Genomic DNA, 14,644 nt, shown 5'->3' with positions numbered 1-14,644 from the left:
CTTAAAGCATCAAAATGTCGATCAATACTTGAAGAACAAACTCTCTCTTCGATCTTAAAACAAAATTCTTCATCTAAACATCTCAAATCTGAACTGAAGATGCATCACCACTAAAACCTAAAAACAAGAAAGCTCCATCACTCCAATTAGCTTTGGCATAAGAGAAAACACATCAATCCCAATATCTGCATCTCCGACGCTGTGAATCTGTTATTATCTCTGACGTTGTGAATCCCTTATCGATCAAGCCATTGATGGTGATTTGGTTTTTAATATTAGGACTTTAATCAATTCATATTATTTGCAAATGTTAAGAGTTTCAAATTGCGAAAGTGGTCTATTGTTAAAATCTCTGTTGCCTTATTATCATCACAACCAGCATAAAGAAGAGAAATACATTTAATCTTCATATATAAAACGTAAATTAACAAATCGTTTGGTTTTCAAAGTCAGGCTTATATACCAAAACAAAAACTAGAAAAAAACAAATCAAATTTACATACTCTATCTTTAGTCTCAGAAGACAACAATACAACAACTCTGAAAATCACATAGATGAATCAGTCCCTTAAGATGTCGACTCCTTCAAGAACTTCTTTGTCTTTACAACTGTCTAATCGATGCCACCATCCATGTAATTGATTTGTTCAGGAAGATACTTAATACTGAGCAAACCCTGATACAAACATTTCATATAAGCTCAAAAATAGGAAGAATTATAGAGAAAGAAAGAAAGTCGTTGACTAAAGTATATGTACCTCGTGAGTGAAGATTTCGGTGGGTAGCCAATTAACTGCAGGACACTAAACCTTAAGGAACTACAACTGAGGGAACCCAAGTAGCCAATTAACCGCAGAACACTAAACCCTAAGGAACTACAACTGAGGGAACCCAAGTAGCCAATTAACCGCAGAACACTAAACCCTAAGGAACTACAACTGAGGGAACCCAAGTAGCCAATTAACCGCAGAACACTAAACCCTAAGGAACTACAACTGAGGGAACCCAAGTAGCCAGTTAACCGCAGAACACTAAACCCTAAGGAACTACAACTGAGGGAACCCAAGTAGCCAGTTAACCGCAGAACACTAAACCCTAAGGAACTACAACTGAGGGAACCCAAGTAGCCAGTTAACCGCAGAACACTAAACCCTAAGGAACTACAACTGAGGGAACCCAAGTAGCCAATTAACGGCAGGACGCTAAACCTTAAGGAACTACTATTGAGGGAACCCAAGTAGCCAATTAACCGCAGAACACTAAACCCTAAGGAACTACAACTGAGGGAACCCAAGTAGCCAGTCAACCACAGAACACTAAACCCTAAGGAACTACAACTGAGGGAACCCAAGTAGCCAGTTAACCGCAGAACACTAAACCCTAAGGAACTACAACTGAGGGAACCCAAGTAGCCAATTAACGGCAGGACGCTAAACCTTAAGGAACTACTATTGAGGGAACCCAAGTAGCCAATTAACCGCAGAACACTAAACCCTAAGGAACTACAACTGAGGGAACCCAAGTAGCCAGTTAACCACATAACACTAAACTCTAAGGAAGTACAACTGAGGAAACCGAAACACCAAACGAAACACACATATTGTAAAGGACATGACTAACAACATGGTTACCAATGCATGAACGACTATTATTTCTTCATCAAAAAGATATGCAAAACCACTAGAAACAATAATGAAATCCACGAATAATGATTTTTAAAATGGAGATAAACATCCATGGATCCTCTAAGGATGAGGCTGATTTATATAACTATCGTTGTTCTATTGTACTTATTTGATCTTTATTTCACTCTTGCAAGAAGAATATCGTAACAAGGAAAATATGATATAGCTTGAACGATGATATTTTTTTCAAGAGAATATGCAAAAAATGGACCAACGGATTTGCTAAGAAAGAGAGTGAGGGATCATAATTTCAGGCTAAACCCCTACGATTTTGATTTCTTAGAATTGATTCTTGAGGTTACAAAATATCCAGAATCACAATGTTTATGTATTTACATAAAATCAATTATTGTATCTTCAACACCAGATTACTTATATTCCTTAATTCTCTCTTTTATAACACCATCCTAACTAACTACTCTCGGAACTTAGAAAACTATTTGATTTGTTTCTCTAGCAAAAATAAAAAATGAACAACTCAAGCAAAGAACAGAGTCCACACACCTTATACCTTACAAGGTCAGGCGATGCCAAGAAGGCTTCCTTAGTTACAAAGAAGCGAGAAAGAGGATGAACCGTTGTTGGAAAATGGAAGAGATTTTGGACTTTTGTTACCTTTGAATTAGAGAGACATGAAGTGTAAGATTGCAAACCATATACAACTTGAAAGTTCGGAACTCTCTGTCACTCTTTCCCTGTCAAACTCTAAATCCCAATTAAAAAGGAAAAATTAAAACCCTAGAAACTGAAACTTACTTCTCTATAGGCTTTTCTCTATTGCCATTCGTATAGAACTAATTCGTTTGGGGCGATTATTTATGTGTAGTCGAAGGGAGGAGATCAGAACATTGTCTTTAGGTTTGCTGACTAGAGAGAAAAGAACACAAACGACGAAGAAGAGAGACGATTAATAGTCTTAGATGAGAGGGGCAATATTGTCTTTTCAGTATCTTAGGAATGCCTAAATCTATAAGCACGGGAAGAAAGTCCCATCTCTACAATACCCATGAGAAAAAAGGCCGATCTCATAATAAACTCAATCTGAATTACATCAATTCCTTTTTATCACCATGTCAATCGAAATTTTATTGAAACCACAGCATTCAAAATCCTAATCTTCGCACAAGACACATAAGAAACAATCTCACCAAAACTGCATAATTCCAACGAGACAACCAATATAAAAATTGCTACTTACAAAAACTTCACAAATACAGGCTAGTTCCAACTAAACCATTCTTTGCATCCACAAAACACGGTCATACAAACGTACTTCATCCCACAAGCACCTTACATTTGTAGACTCCGATCTCTCCGCAACAAATTCCTTCAACATCCAACCCGACAAACCACTTGTTTCCATTTCCAGGAACAAGCTTCACTTAAAACACGTATCGCGAACACCACCTCATCTGGTACTTAGTCGCACAACCAACTACCCCTAAACGACCAAGTAACAGGAGAGATGAATTAGAATACTTCATTCCGCTTCAGCCACGGACTTCACCTCACCAACGATCCGCTTTGACCCACACTGGCCATTCTGTAGTCCATTAACCACAACTACGGTTCACCCATTAATTCTCCATAGAAACGCTTAAGCATTCCCGACACTCTTGCCGGAAACCAAGCTAACACAACATGCTCCGCATGAGCTAACCATTGGTGTTGATCAAACCCTGCCAGTGTCGGTCGACATTGACGCCCTCGACATCACCTCCATCGATCCACCCTCGATAAACCCTAACTCCTACCATTATCCTACGATCCAAAAACACGAAAACATGCTGGTGTCGCTGGACACCCAATCCTTGCCACAAAACTTCTCGAGAAAACGTCCATGTTAACATCCGGTTAATTCAATAACTAACCGTTCATTCCACAAATCCACCATTGGATATGAAGATTATAGCACCACTAAACTCCCACCAAATGTTAGCCAAATCGGACTCTGTTTCATTCTCCAAGAGTTGCTCCGAATTAGCCATCCCAAACCAGTTCTTGATGTCCGCCTATAGGTGTTGGTGTCGACCGACATCACTATGGCAGAGCCGTCGCTGAGTAATAATAGGCCACAAGCCAAAATGTATTATGGGCTGATTAATAACTTAGCTATAGAGAAAAAGGGGAATGTAAAGTGATAAAACTGTAAGAGGGGAGGACAGAACACAGAACCTCAAACTTGAAATCGCATACACAAGCCAACTAGGCTATTGAAACATTTTTGAAAAACGGCCGCTAAAATGCATCTTATATTTAAGGCCACAATCCTGTGCTTCATCAGCCTGGTTTCAAGGCCGGCTCTGCACTATGGTGTCGTTCGACACCATGCCTGCAACCACAATCTAGGCTTCTCCTTTAGCCTCTTTTGGGCGCAAAACCCTAAATCTCCATAATGCTCGCTTCCAATACGAATAATCACAAATAACACAGCCTCACAAGGCAACAACCAAGAAAACAACCCATGGGTTCCTTCCAATTCATCTCACCCATCACAAATCCACCACAATCATCCCAAAACCTCAGATAAACTTTAGATCAACTTCTTACCTTGGACTAGGGACAAAATAGGAGCAAGAAGCAACACCACCCACCATCAGTGCTTCCTTCTCCTCCTCCACGCCACAACAACCCAACTCCTTTCCATTCCCATCCCCATAACCATCTCCTCTCCTCCATAAAATCTAGAGATATCAAATTTCTCTTCTCTTCTCTTCTCTAGGCAGTAAAACGGCTGAGAAGGGGAACCCCTAAAACGAAGAGGGCGTTTTTCTTTTATAAGAAAAATTTAGGGTTTCTCCAAAATCTCTAAACCACACAAAACCGGAGAAAGAAACAAATCGTCTAACCCGAAACGTTGCTAATGTTGACCGACACCCCTTGGTGTCGCTCGACATCAAACACACAATTGTTTCCGGGTTAAGAGCGTTACAATTAAATACTAAGGAGATCTCCAACTCCACTCTATTTTAAAGTCAAAATTCTATATCTTACTATTAAATAGAAGAAATAATGGGATTACTCTATATTTAGAGCAATTATATTATCAACCATATTTTTTTTACACTAATTCATTTTAGAGTCAAAAATAGAGTGATACAATGAAGGGAAAAATGCTCGATTTTAAAGTAAAAAGTAGAGATATACATTGGAGATGGTCTAAAAAAATGATTACGACAACGGGTAATTCAAAAAATAAAAACATTATTAAACTATTTGTTTTATTAAAATGAGAAATTAAATAAAGGTAACAAAATGAGATAATAAAATTTGGATCAAATATTAATTTCAACTTTAAAATTATTTAAATAGATAAATTTAGTTTCAATTTTCCCTGTTTACTTCATATATTGTGACATGAAATAACGCATACGGTTAATTCGAAAAACAAAAACCAATATCTAAATTATTTCAGATAAAATACGGTCGATAATTCTGGGTAATGCAAATTCGAACACGATAGTTGAGGACATACAATTTACTCATGTGGATTACGGCCTTACGCAGAACATGTTTTTTGTGGATCAAAATATTGTAATAAGTTATGTGGCAAGAACAGAAGACGGGTTTGACCCGCTTGATACAAATATTTAGACCATCCGGTTCATGAAATTTTAATATTTTGTTGTTTTTATCTGGTTTGATAGTTCTCGAGATTAGTATAGCTGATCATTAACCCGGTTTATACTAGATTCAGGTCTGTTATCATGTCGATATGAAATTTTTGGTGAAACGATTATTATTTCATTTACAAACTTGATGAAAGCAAACTAATCAGGGCCGTTTCTAGGTATTTAGAGGCCTAAAGCAATTAAAAACATGTGAATTTGATATTTTAATAATTTTTAGTTAATATAATAAATTAAACTAAAATATATCTTGTATAGTATAGATATTAAAATATTATTTGATATACTTTTTAAAAAAAATATCTTTTTTTAGTTATTTCATAAAACCAAATAACATCAAAATCATAGAACTGAGAAAAATGGTAGTTACATGTATGAAAGAGAAGAAGGAACTATAATCTATCATAATAAGTTAGCAAAATTTAGGAAAAGAAAAATATGATAAGAAAAAAAAAATAAGGACTTAAGAGAAGAAAAAAAACTTTGACAAAAACAAATACCGAGTTTTTATAAAGGAAAACATAAAAACATATACTTTTTGATGCCAAAAGAGGGGGAAAGAAAGCAAAAAAGGAAAAAATTGTATGTTGGTCCATTGCATACGTAGTAGAGTCGGAGAGAAATATGTAAATGAATTACATTATTATAACATTTACAATAACATAGCTTGCATATATAATAACGGAATTGTATATTTGTCTTCTAAACTGTTTTTCCTTTTGTGGCCTAAAGCAGCTGTTTTGCTCGCCTTATGGATGAGCCGGCACTGAAACCAATATAAATTTTTGTTATATATGTTATACCAAATAAAAATATCTAAAAATAAAACCCGCACATACAAAAAGATATGAAACACTTACCTATTTCTTTCTATGTTGGACCAAAGTACACAATATGAAATGTATAAATTATTATTAAAACAACGTTTATGAGATGGAAAATTATATTTAGGACAGGACATATCACTTTTCTCTTACTATTTTCTGTCCCAAATAGACATCACCATTCTCTTGCTACTTTTTAATATAGTTGTCTTTACGTATAAAAAAACAAATTTGATCATTTTTTCTCCAAACTGAATTAAAAAAAAATTGAATACTAAACTGGTATGAGTTTGCACTATGAATGTTAACATTCCTAAAAGATAAACATAACCTCACATATATGTAATATATTATAAATATGATAACAAACTTAGTTTTTGAAATCAATCTCGCACGTACGTGCATGTCCGAACCTAATTATTAATAAAAACGAGAAAAACAAAAATTCGACATAATTATTTATAAGTCTTGCACAGTTTCGTAAATGATACAGAATACATCAAGTAACAATTTCGTAAGAATTGTTATTATATTTAACAGTTTGACGGTAGCTTCCTTTTAGCATAAAAATCTAATTTGCCTCAACTCATCTTGAATTGTTTATCGTTGTCTAAACAGCTGCAAAACTGCTCTCTTATTTTATTGTACTGAAGATATTTTAGTAAACTAATAATTGGACTTTTTATTTTTTTTATTGACTTTTTCTTAAGTAGACAAATATTGAGAGTACTTTGCTCAATCTTTTTTTTTTTTGGAGTATTTAGAAGAAATTTTTTGTTGTAGTTCAGGCTGATAAGTCTTTGTAAGTCTTTGTTCAAAACAAATAATACGGAAACTATGGTTATGAGGTTGAAGAAGGTGATGCCTAAGCTAATTGGACCGATATAATCTAGCTTCATTCCATAATGATTGAGTGTTGACAATATTGTGGTGGTGTAAGAAATGGTTCATTCAATGAGACGCAAAAAAATGGCAGAAAAGGGTGGATGTTTTTGAAACTTTATGGAAAAAGCATATAGTTGTATAAGATGGGACTTCGTTGAAGATATTCTTCAAGCAGTCAAGCTTCCAGACACGTGGATAAGGTGGATTATGCAATGTATCACAAGTTCTTCAATGACAGTTTTGTGGAATGGAGAGAGGACTAAATCTTTTAAACCATTAAGAAATCGCTGACAGGAGGATCCATTGCCTCTTTACCTATTTTTGCTTTATATGGAAAGTTTGTGTCATCAGATTGATAAACCATTTAGGATAAGAAAGTGGAAACCCATTAGTCTATCTCGTGGAGGATCAAAACTCTCCCATATATGCTTTGCAGATTATCCTTTTTTTTTTTGCTGAAGCCTCGGTGTCCCCAAATCGTGTAACAAAAAGTTGTTTCTCATTCATATCAAATATGTTACAAAGCTTGGTAGTACTACAATTTTGGAGCTTAAAACTCAAAGATAAGAGCATCTAAAGATGCAACATACCTAGACCTAGTGTGAAGATTCTTCTAAAGGGGTCTGAGCAAATCCGGATCTGGAAAAGATAGGCGGTTGCGGCAAATATAAAACAATCAGAGGGAAAAGTGGAAGGGTAGTCACCAAACACCACCGTCGTCCTATGTAGCTCAGATTGTGTTCCGACAATACTTTTAAGGGAGATAAAGTTCATGAAGAGATTCAGAAATTTGAACCAGAATAGAAAATATTGAGAACAAACCAAAAAAAAACGAGTAACAAGAGTGGAATACTAACGCGGCGAGTTTCACCTCTTATTATTTATTTCTTTCTTTATTCACATTTCGTTGTGGAAACTCCTCCGATAATACCCCATGCTTTGGATGCTGAAATATTTTAAAATACATATATAAGAGAGTCGGTACTGGTTAATTTATCCGATAAGAAATTAACTAGAGGGAGACGAACCTGCGGTGGATAGAAGACTGTTATCGTCAGCTCCAACGTTCCAGGCAAAGTAACCAAGCAGACCATTCTGCTCAGCGTATTTCACTTTCGTCACCACGCTCTGCTTATCTTCGTACCCAATCCAAGTCTTTTCGGCGAAGCAATAATGTCCGACAACCTTGGAGTCATAAGCGTATGTTGCTTCCTCATCCCCTATAAACTTAATTATCTGAGCATAGTTTATAGAACCGTCCTCAGATACGCCCTCATGTTTGGCTACTCCGGCGGCGGGCGCATGATAACCGGTATCATTTTCGTTTTCGAGAGTCCAACCCCATCCAACGTATGTGAATCCCAAGACTGCTTTGTTCTCCGAAAGTCCATCCTTAATCCACTGTTTCAAACCAGAATCGCCGCTTGGAGTAGGACCTATCAACCAAATTACCAAATTCTATTCCAGTTATGCCAAAAAAAAAAAAAAAATAGAAAACTAATTATTTGAATGGTTGGGAAATATATACAACGCTTCATTATACCTTCGTTGTTAGAAGAAACGTGGAGACCGGCGGTTGGAGCGGTAAATAGGGAGTACGACAGCGGCTCGTAAAAATCATAGGCTATGATATTAACCCAATCCAAGCTTTTTTCCATCACTTTAACTGGGTATGTATACTTCTTGTAAACCGATGAGTAGTAAACGGCAGCCGTCAACAGCAAAGTCGGTTTGCAGGTGAGTATGCTCTCGGCATCAACCGCTGATCGCAAATCTCTAACTAGGTGCCCAAAGTCTTTCATCTCATGCTTATTGCTTGGGTACTCCCAGGCTAGATCGAGACCATGGAATCCCTTTGCTCTAGCGATCGAAATCCAAGAATCAATGAACAATTTCCGAGACTCTTGTTTACTTGCCATGGACGCAAACGCAGAATTGTTTGCACTTATTCCGCCGATCGACAAGAGGGTCTGCACGTATTTATTTCGATTCTTGACGGTTTCAGTGAAGGTGGAAAATATGAACTCATGCGCTCCGGAGACAAAAACTTCGTGGGTGGTAGCGTCGAGATCGGCGAAGGCGCAGAAAAGGTGAGTGAAGAGATCTGAGGGAATAGTTTGGGCCGAAGTTCTGGGATCCTGTTCCTGGTTCTCTCCATCTGGGAACCAGTACGAAGCTTTTACCACGGAGGAGGAAATCTCATTAGAATTCATCGTGGTCTCAAAGTCTTTTGATAAAATGATTTTTCTGTGTTTCTTTGTTTGTAGTGCTTTGTAGTAGTGCTATACAAACTAAGAGGGTGCTTCTCTTCTCTCTTTATAGTGATTTTGGGAAGACATATTTGAAATAGTCAAAAGAATTCAGACAAATTCAATTATTGAATTAATTGACTTGGAAAACAAAAAGTCTTTGTTAAATGTTGTGACACTAATTACGAAGCTCATTCATATCTTAATTGATGTATTCTTGTTTAATGATAGGGATATTATGCATTTTAGTACGTTTTCGAAACATAATTTGAAAAGTAGTACATTTACTATTTATAATTAGGAAAACCCACATAAATCACTGTGCTCTACTATTTCTTTGACTTACAACCCCTCACCAATATAGCTTATTTACGATTTAATGCCATTGAGTATTTTATTAATAATTTCCATAAAATAATAAATTTTCTTTCCATTACCCTTTTTTCCATTGTCTTCTACGAGACACAAGCCAAAGGTCATGATTTCTCTGATTCGTTCATAATTACACAATTGCCCAAATGGTGGATCACAAAAGTTCAATTGAGAAAGATTAAAGATTCCTCATTTAAATCCCAAATAGCAAACTCTGTTCTTCTTCTATCTCTTAGTCCATCACCTTCCCCACCAAACTAACTTCATCTCCTAATTTTTTCTTAAATAATTCAATCTTTTTTCTTTCATTCCTCCTTAAAAATGAATGATATCTAAAGACAAACCACGTTAAACATCGAATTTTGGTTAAATTTCTAAGTTAATGATAGATCTATAAATTTTGGTTAAGTTTAAAGGAAAAACTGTTTAAAAAAAAAATACAGGAATCGGCGACGACATTAGGGTTTTGTTGGAGAAGAAGAAGCCTGTAATTACAATTTTATCCCTTTAATTTAAACAAAAAATTTAATATGAATCTAGCATAATTCAAACCCAGATTAATATACTAAGTCGTTTAGCTTTAACCACTGGCTACTATAACTTTCATTGATTGGTAGTAATTTTAATATTATAAAACCTATTTACATTGAAAATAATATAACCTAATTATTCAAATATTTATTAATATATTTTTCGTTTCAAATATTGCTGGAATGTGTGAATCTATTCAACATACTGGATGGTTTAAACCGTACACAAATATTGCTGAAACTTGTGAATCTATCCAACATGCTGGATATTTAAACCGTACACAAATATTGTTGGACGGTTGAATCTATCTAATATACTGGATGGGTTAAACCGTACACAAATATTGCTGGAAAGTGTGAATCTATCTAATATGTTGGATGGTTTAAACCGTACACAAATATTGTTGGAATGTGTGAATCTATTCAACATGCTGGATGGTTTAAACCGTACACAAATATTGCTGGAAGGTGTGAATCTATTCAACATACTGGATGGTTTAAACCGTACACAAATATTGCTGGAATGTGTGAATCTATTCAACATACTGGATGGTTTAAACCGTACACAAATATTGCTGAAACTTGTGAATCTATCCAACATGCTGGATATTTAAACCGTACACAAATATTGTTGGACGGTTGAATCTATCTAATATACTGGATGGGTTAAACCGTACACAAATATTGCTGGAAAGTGTGAATCTATCTAATATGTTGGATGGTTTAAACCGTACACAAATATTGTTGGAAGGTGTGAATCTATTCAACATGTTGGATGGTTTAAACCGTACACAAATATTGCTGAAACTTGTGAATCTATCCAACATGTTGGATATTTAAACCGTACACAAATATTATTGGACGGTTGAATCTATCTAATATACTGGATGGGTTAAACCGTACACAAATATTGCTGGAAAGTGTGAACCATCCACAAATATTGCTGGAATGTATTTAACATTAAGGTTTATTAGTATTTCAAATAATAGAGAAAATGCATATCAAATAATGGAGAAAAAAACATAGTTTTTTTTTATATCTGGAATTTGGTTTTANATGGGTTAAACCGTACACAAATATTGCTGGAAAGTGTGAATCTATCTAATATATTGGATGGTTTAAACCGTACACAAATATTGTTGGAAGGTGTGAATCTATTCAATATGCTGGATGGTTTAAACCGTACACAAATATTGCTAGAAGGTGTGAATCTAGTCAACATACTGGATGGTTTAAACCGTACACAAATATTGTTGGAAGGTGTGAATCTATTCAATATGTTGGATGGTTTAAACCGTACACAAATATTGCTGAAACTTGTGAATCTATCCAACATGTTGGATATTTAAACCGTACACAAATATTATTGGACGGTTGAATCTATCTAATATACTGGATGGGGTTAACCGTACACAAATATTGCTGGAAAGTGTGAACCATCCACAAATATTGCTGGAATGTATTTAACATTAAGGTTTATTAGTATTTCAAATAATAGAGAAAATGCATATCAAATAATGGAGAAAAAAACATAGTTTTTTTTTATATCTGGAATTTGGTTTTAAAAAAAAAAATTATTGACTAATATTTTAGTTTTTAGATGGAAGGAGAATACAAAAAAAATAGAAAAAGAACAAACAAAAAAAAAATCTGAGCGTAAAAAAAAAGAAGAAAAAAACTACTTTTCTCTCCTCCTCATAATAAAAAAAAAAACTTTTTCCTCGGCAAAACAATTGGAGCAGGGTTAATTAGTAAAAGTTACCCAGAACATCCTGACCCACCAAATTTGCTATCTCTGTCGAGCTCTCTCTCACACGGTCTTTCTTTCCAATTGTGAATAGTACACGTATTATTTTTCTAATTAAGTTTCTAAAACATACTAAATCGCCAACATTCCCTTAATGATATTAACACTTTTGGTAACGTTTTTTTTCTTTTTAATGTAAAACATTTCTTGTAACGTATAAAACCTAATTTATGGTAGTAACGTCTTTGCTGGCCTTTCAAAAAAAGGGGACGACTCCACGGTAACTTTAATTATGTATGCATACTATGGCTGTCATGAATACATGATTTTACACATACACACCCGATTAGTGTGGTATTAGACTTTCAGCTTAGGATTTTTCTATTTGTCTAACAATATATTGGTAAATTGGTTAACAACTTCACATGCATTTCAATAATAGTGATTAGATTGGAGAGTAGATTTTTTTTTTTACATATATTAATTGGACATAATCATTACTATATATTATCTTATTGGGAATGTTTATAAATGCGCTAATTAGGGTATGACAAGTATCTCTAAAATTAAGAAAGGAAAACTAAAATTTATTTTATTATCTTAACTGTGTCAATACTCAATAGAAAAATTATTTTTTTCTAATTTTTATACTATATGATCCTATTGTATCTATATTAACATTTATGAAATACATTTTATACAAAACATTGAGTATTGTAAGTTATTACATAAAGTTTCATTGTTTTATAAAACAAAGCAGAATTAAAGCTCATTAAGGATAAATATGGAATAGAGAAATATTTATAATGTATCCAAATAACATTTACAATTGATTCCGTACTATCTAAATAACCAAATACAATAAATAGATTTTAATATATGTTTTTTTTTGGGAAAACGATTTTAATACTAAAATTTTTAAAATCTAAAACATTTTTTTGCATATGTAGTAATTCGAATTTTAAAAAACAGACATCTAGGCACCCAAAAAAGATGGACTATATTACTCAATTAATAACAGAAAAGGTATGTATTTATCGTTTTAAATCGGCGAAAATTTTTGAACAAGAGAAACCTATTAAAAATAAAACAAAAATAAAGCTTAACTTAAGAAGCATCACAACTTTATAAGTTTGCATGTATATCCAGTTTAGTTTGATTCTTTAGTTGAACAATTTAATTATATCAGATACAGAAAAATTTAGATTTTAAAAATTATATATATATATATTATTGATATATTTGCTATTAAAAAAACTTTGAAAATTAAACTTACTATTAGAGTATTAGACATGTAAAGTCAAGTTAATTGAAATATGTAAACAAAAGTTATTACAATAGGTGAGGCTTTGTCCTGGATCAAGGCTCAGGAGGAGGGTGAAGATGTGGTTCCAACTGTCCAGACAACAGTTGCGGACTCTCGTTTACGGGGGCCAAACACTTCCCTTCCCATGTTCTTCTCAGGCTATCGTTGTTTCGTTGATGGCTCTTGGAAGTCAGGAGATCGTTTCGCAGGAGCCGGATGGTTTTGTACCCATTCTAAGGATCTGAAGCCAAGCAGGGGAGCAACTAACTTTCGGCGAAGTCTTTCCCCCTTACATGCTGAAGTGGAAGCTTTCATTTGGGCGATGCGTTGCATGATCGGACATGACTACCGTGATGTGGCGTTCTACTCAGATTGCGCTGATTTGGTGAAGATGGTGTCTTCGCCACACGACTGGCCGGCGTTCTCGACGTATCTTGATGATATAAAGATGGACATGGAGGAGTTTTCTTCTTTTTCCTTATCTTTTTTTTTTGTCAAAACACTTGCATTTCATTACTCAAAAAGAGTTAAGGTTCAGACAAGCATTGTAAGGTTCATAAAAGGGCATTCCCCAATGCCAAAATAAAAAGAAGATAAAGCAAAGGTAAGATCAATCGACAATAGGTTCTTGAGAGCTTTGAGCCAAATTCTTGGAAGAGCTTGGTATATGTGAGATCAAGATTGTCGATCCGCTCTTCCATGAACAAGTCAATGGATGAGGAGATAGCCACTGTCATAAGACGAGTTGGCGTTAAAGAAGGTGTCAGAGCTGAGCTTCTTGTCGGATGGAGAAGTAGCTTGACAAAATTTTGAGCAAGTATTAGAGGCCTCAACATCTTACGGATAATTGCTGGAGATGTCGTAGGGTGAGAAAGGTTCTTGGACAGACCAGAGCCGTAAACACATAACATACATCTTGGAGTCGGGATCCATAAGCCATAGACTTCCAGTAAGATGGTTCAAACAACAAAGCCAAACGGGATACTAATACCATGATTCTTAGAGAATTAAAGCAAAGCCATAGCAACAATGATGAATTACTTCTCAGATGGGTTACATAGAGTATGTAATCTTGATCACACCATTGGCTAAAATATGACGCACATATAAAAGCGGATCTTCTGGCACGCTATGCGCGCACATCTCCGCATAAGGTTTTGTATGTAAACAATTTCCCTTCGCATTGTTTCATCTGAGCTAATCTTTTGCTGAAAAAAAAAAAAGAAGAAGAAGCTATTAAATAATATATCTATCATTGAATATGTCAAATACATGATGAACCTGTGTGATTATGTTTATTGTAGTTGTTTAGAATATGCTCTAATAACAACATCTATGGAGGCGGAAAAAATAAAAGAATGATAACAAAAGACTTGATTATAGTCCATAAAAATGATAATATCTTAATTATTATTTT

General features: G+C 34.8%; 1 protein-coding gene across 1 annotated transcript; it reads right to left on the bottom strand.

Moving 5' to 3' along the window:
* LOC104731579 (chitotriosidase-1-like) lies at positions 7,506 to 9,287 on the bottom strand. Its single transcript, XM_010451000.2, has 3 exons — positions 8,567 to 9,287; positions 8,052 to 8,459; positions 7,506 to 7,969 (listed from the first exon to the last, which is right to left on the bottom strand). Exons 1-3 carry the CDS (start codon positions 9,234 to 9,236, stop codon positions 7,917 to 7,919), a joined length of 1,131 nt encoding a protein of 376 aa, XP_010449302.1. The 5' UTR covers positions 9,237 to 9,287; the 3' UTR covers positions 7,506 to 7,916.

Source organism: Camelina sativa, chromosome 12, assembly GCF_000633955.1.
Source record: "Camelina sativa cultivar DH55 chromosome 12, Cs, whole genome shotgun sequence".
Lineage (NCBI taxonomy): Eukaryota > Viridiplantae > Streptophyta > Magnoliopsida > Brassicales > Brassicaceae > Camelina > Camelina sativa.
This window is presented reverse-complemented; position numbering and strand designations above follow the sequence as displayed.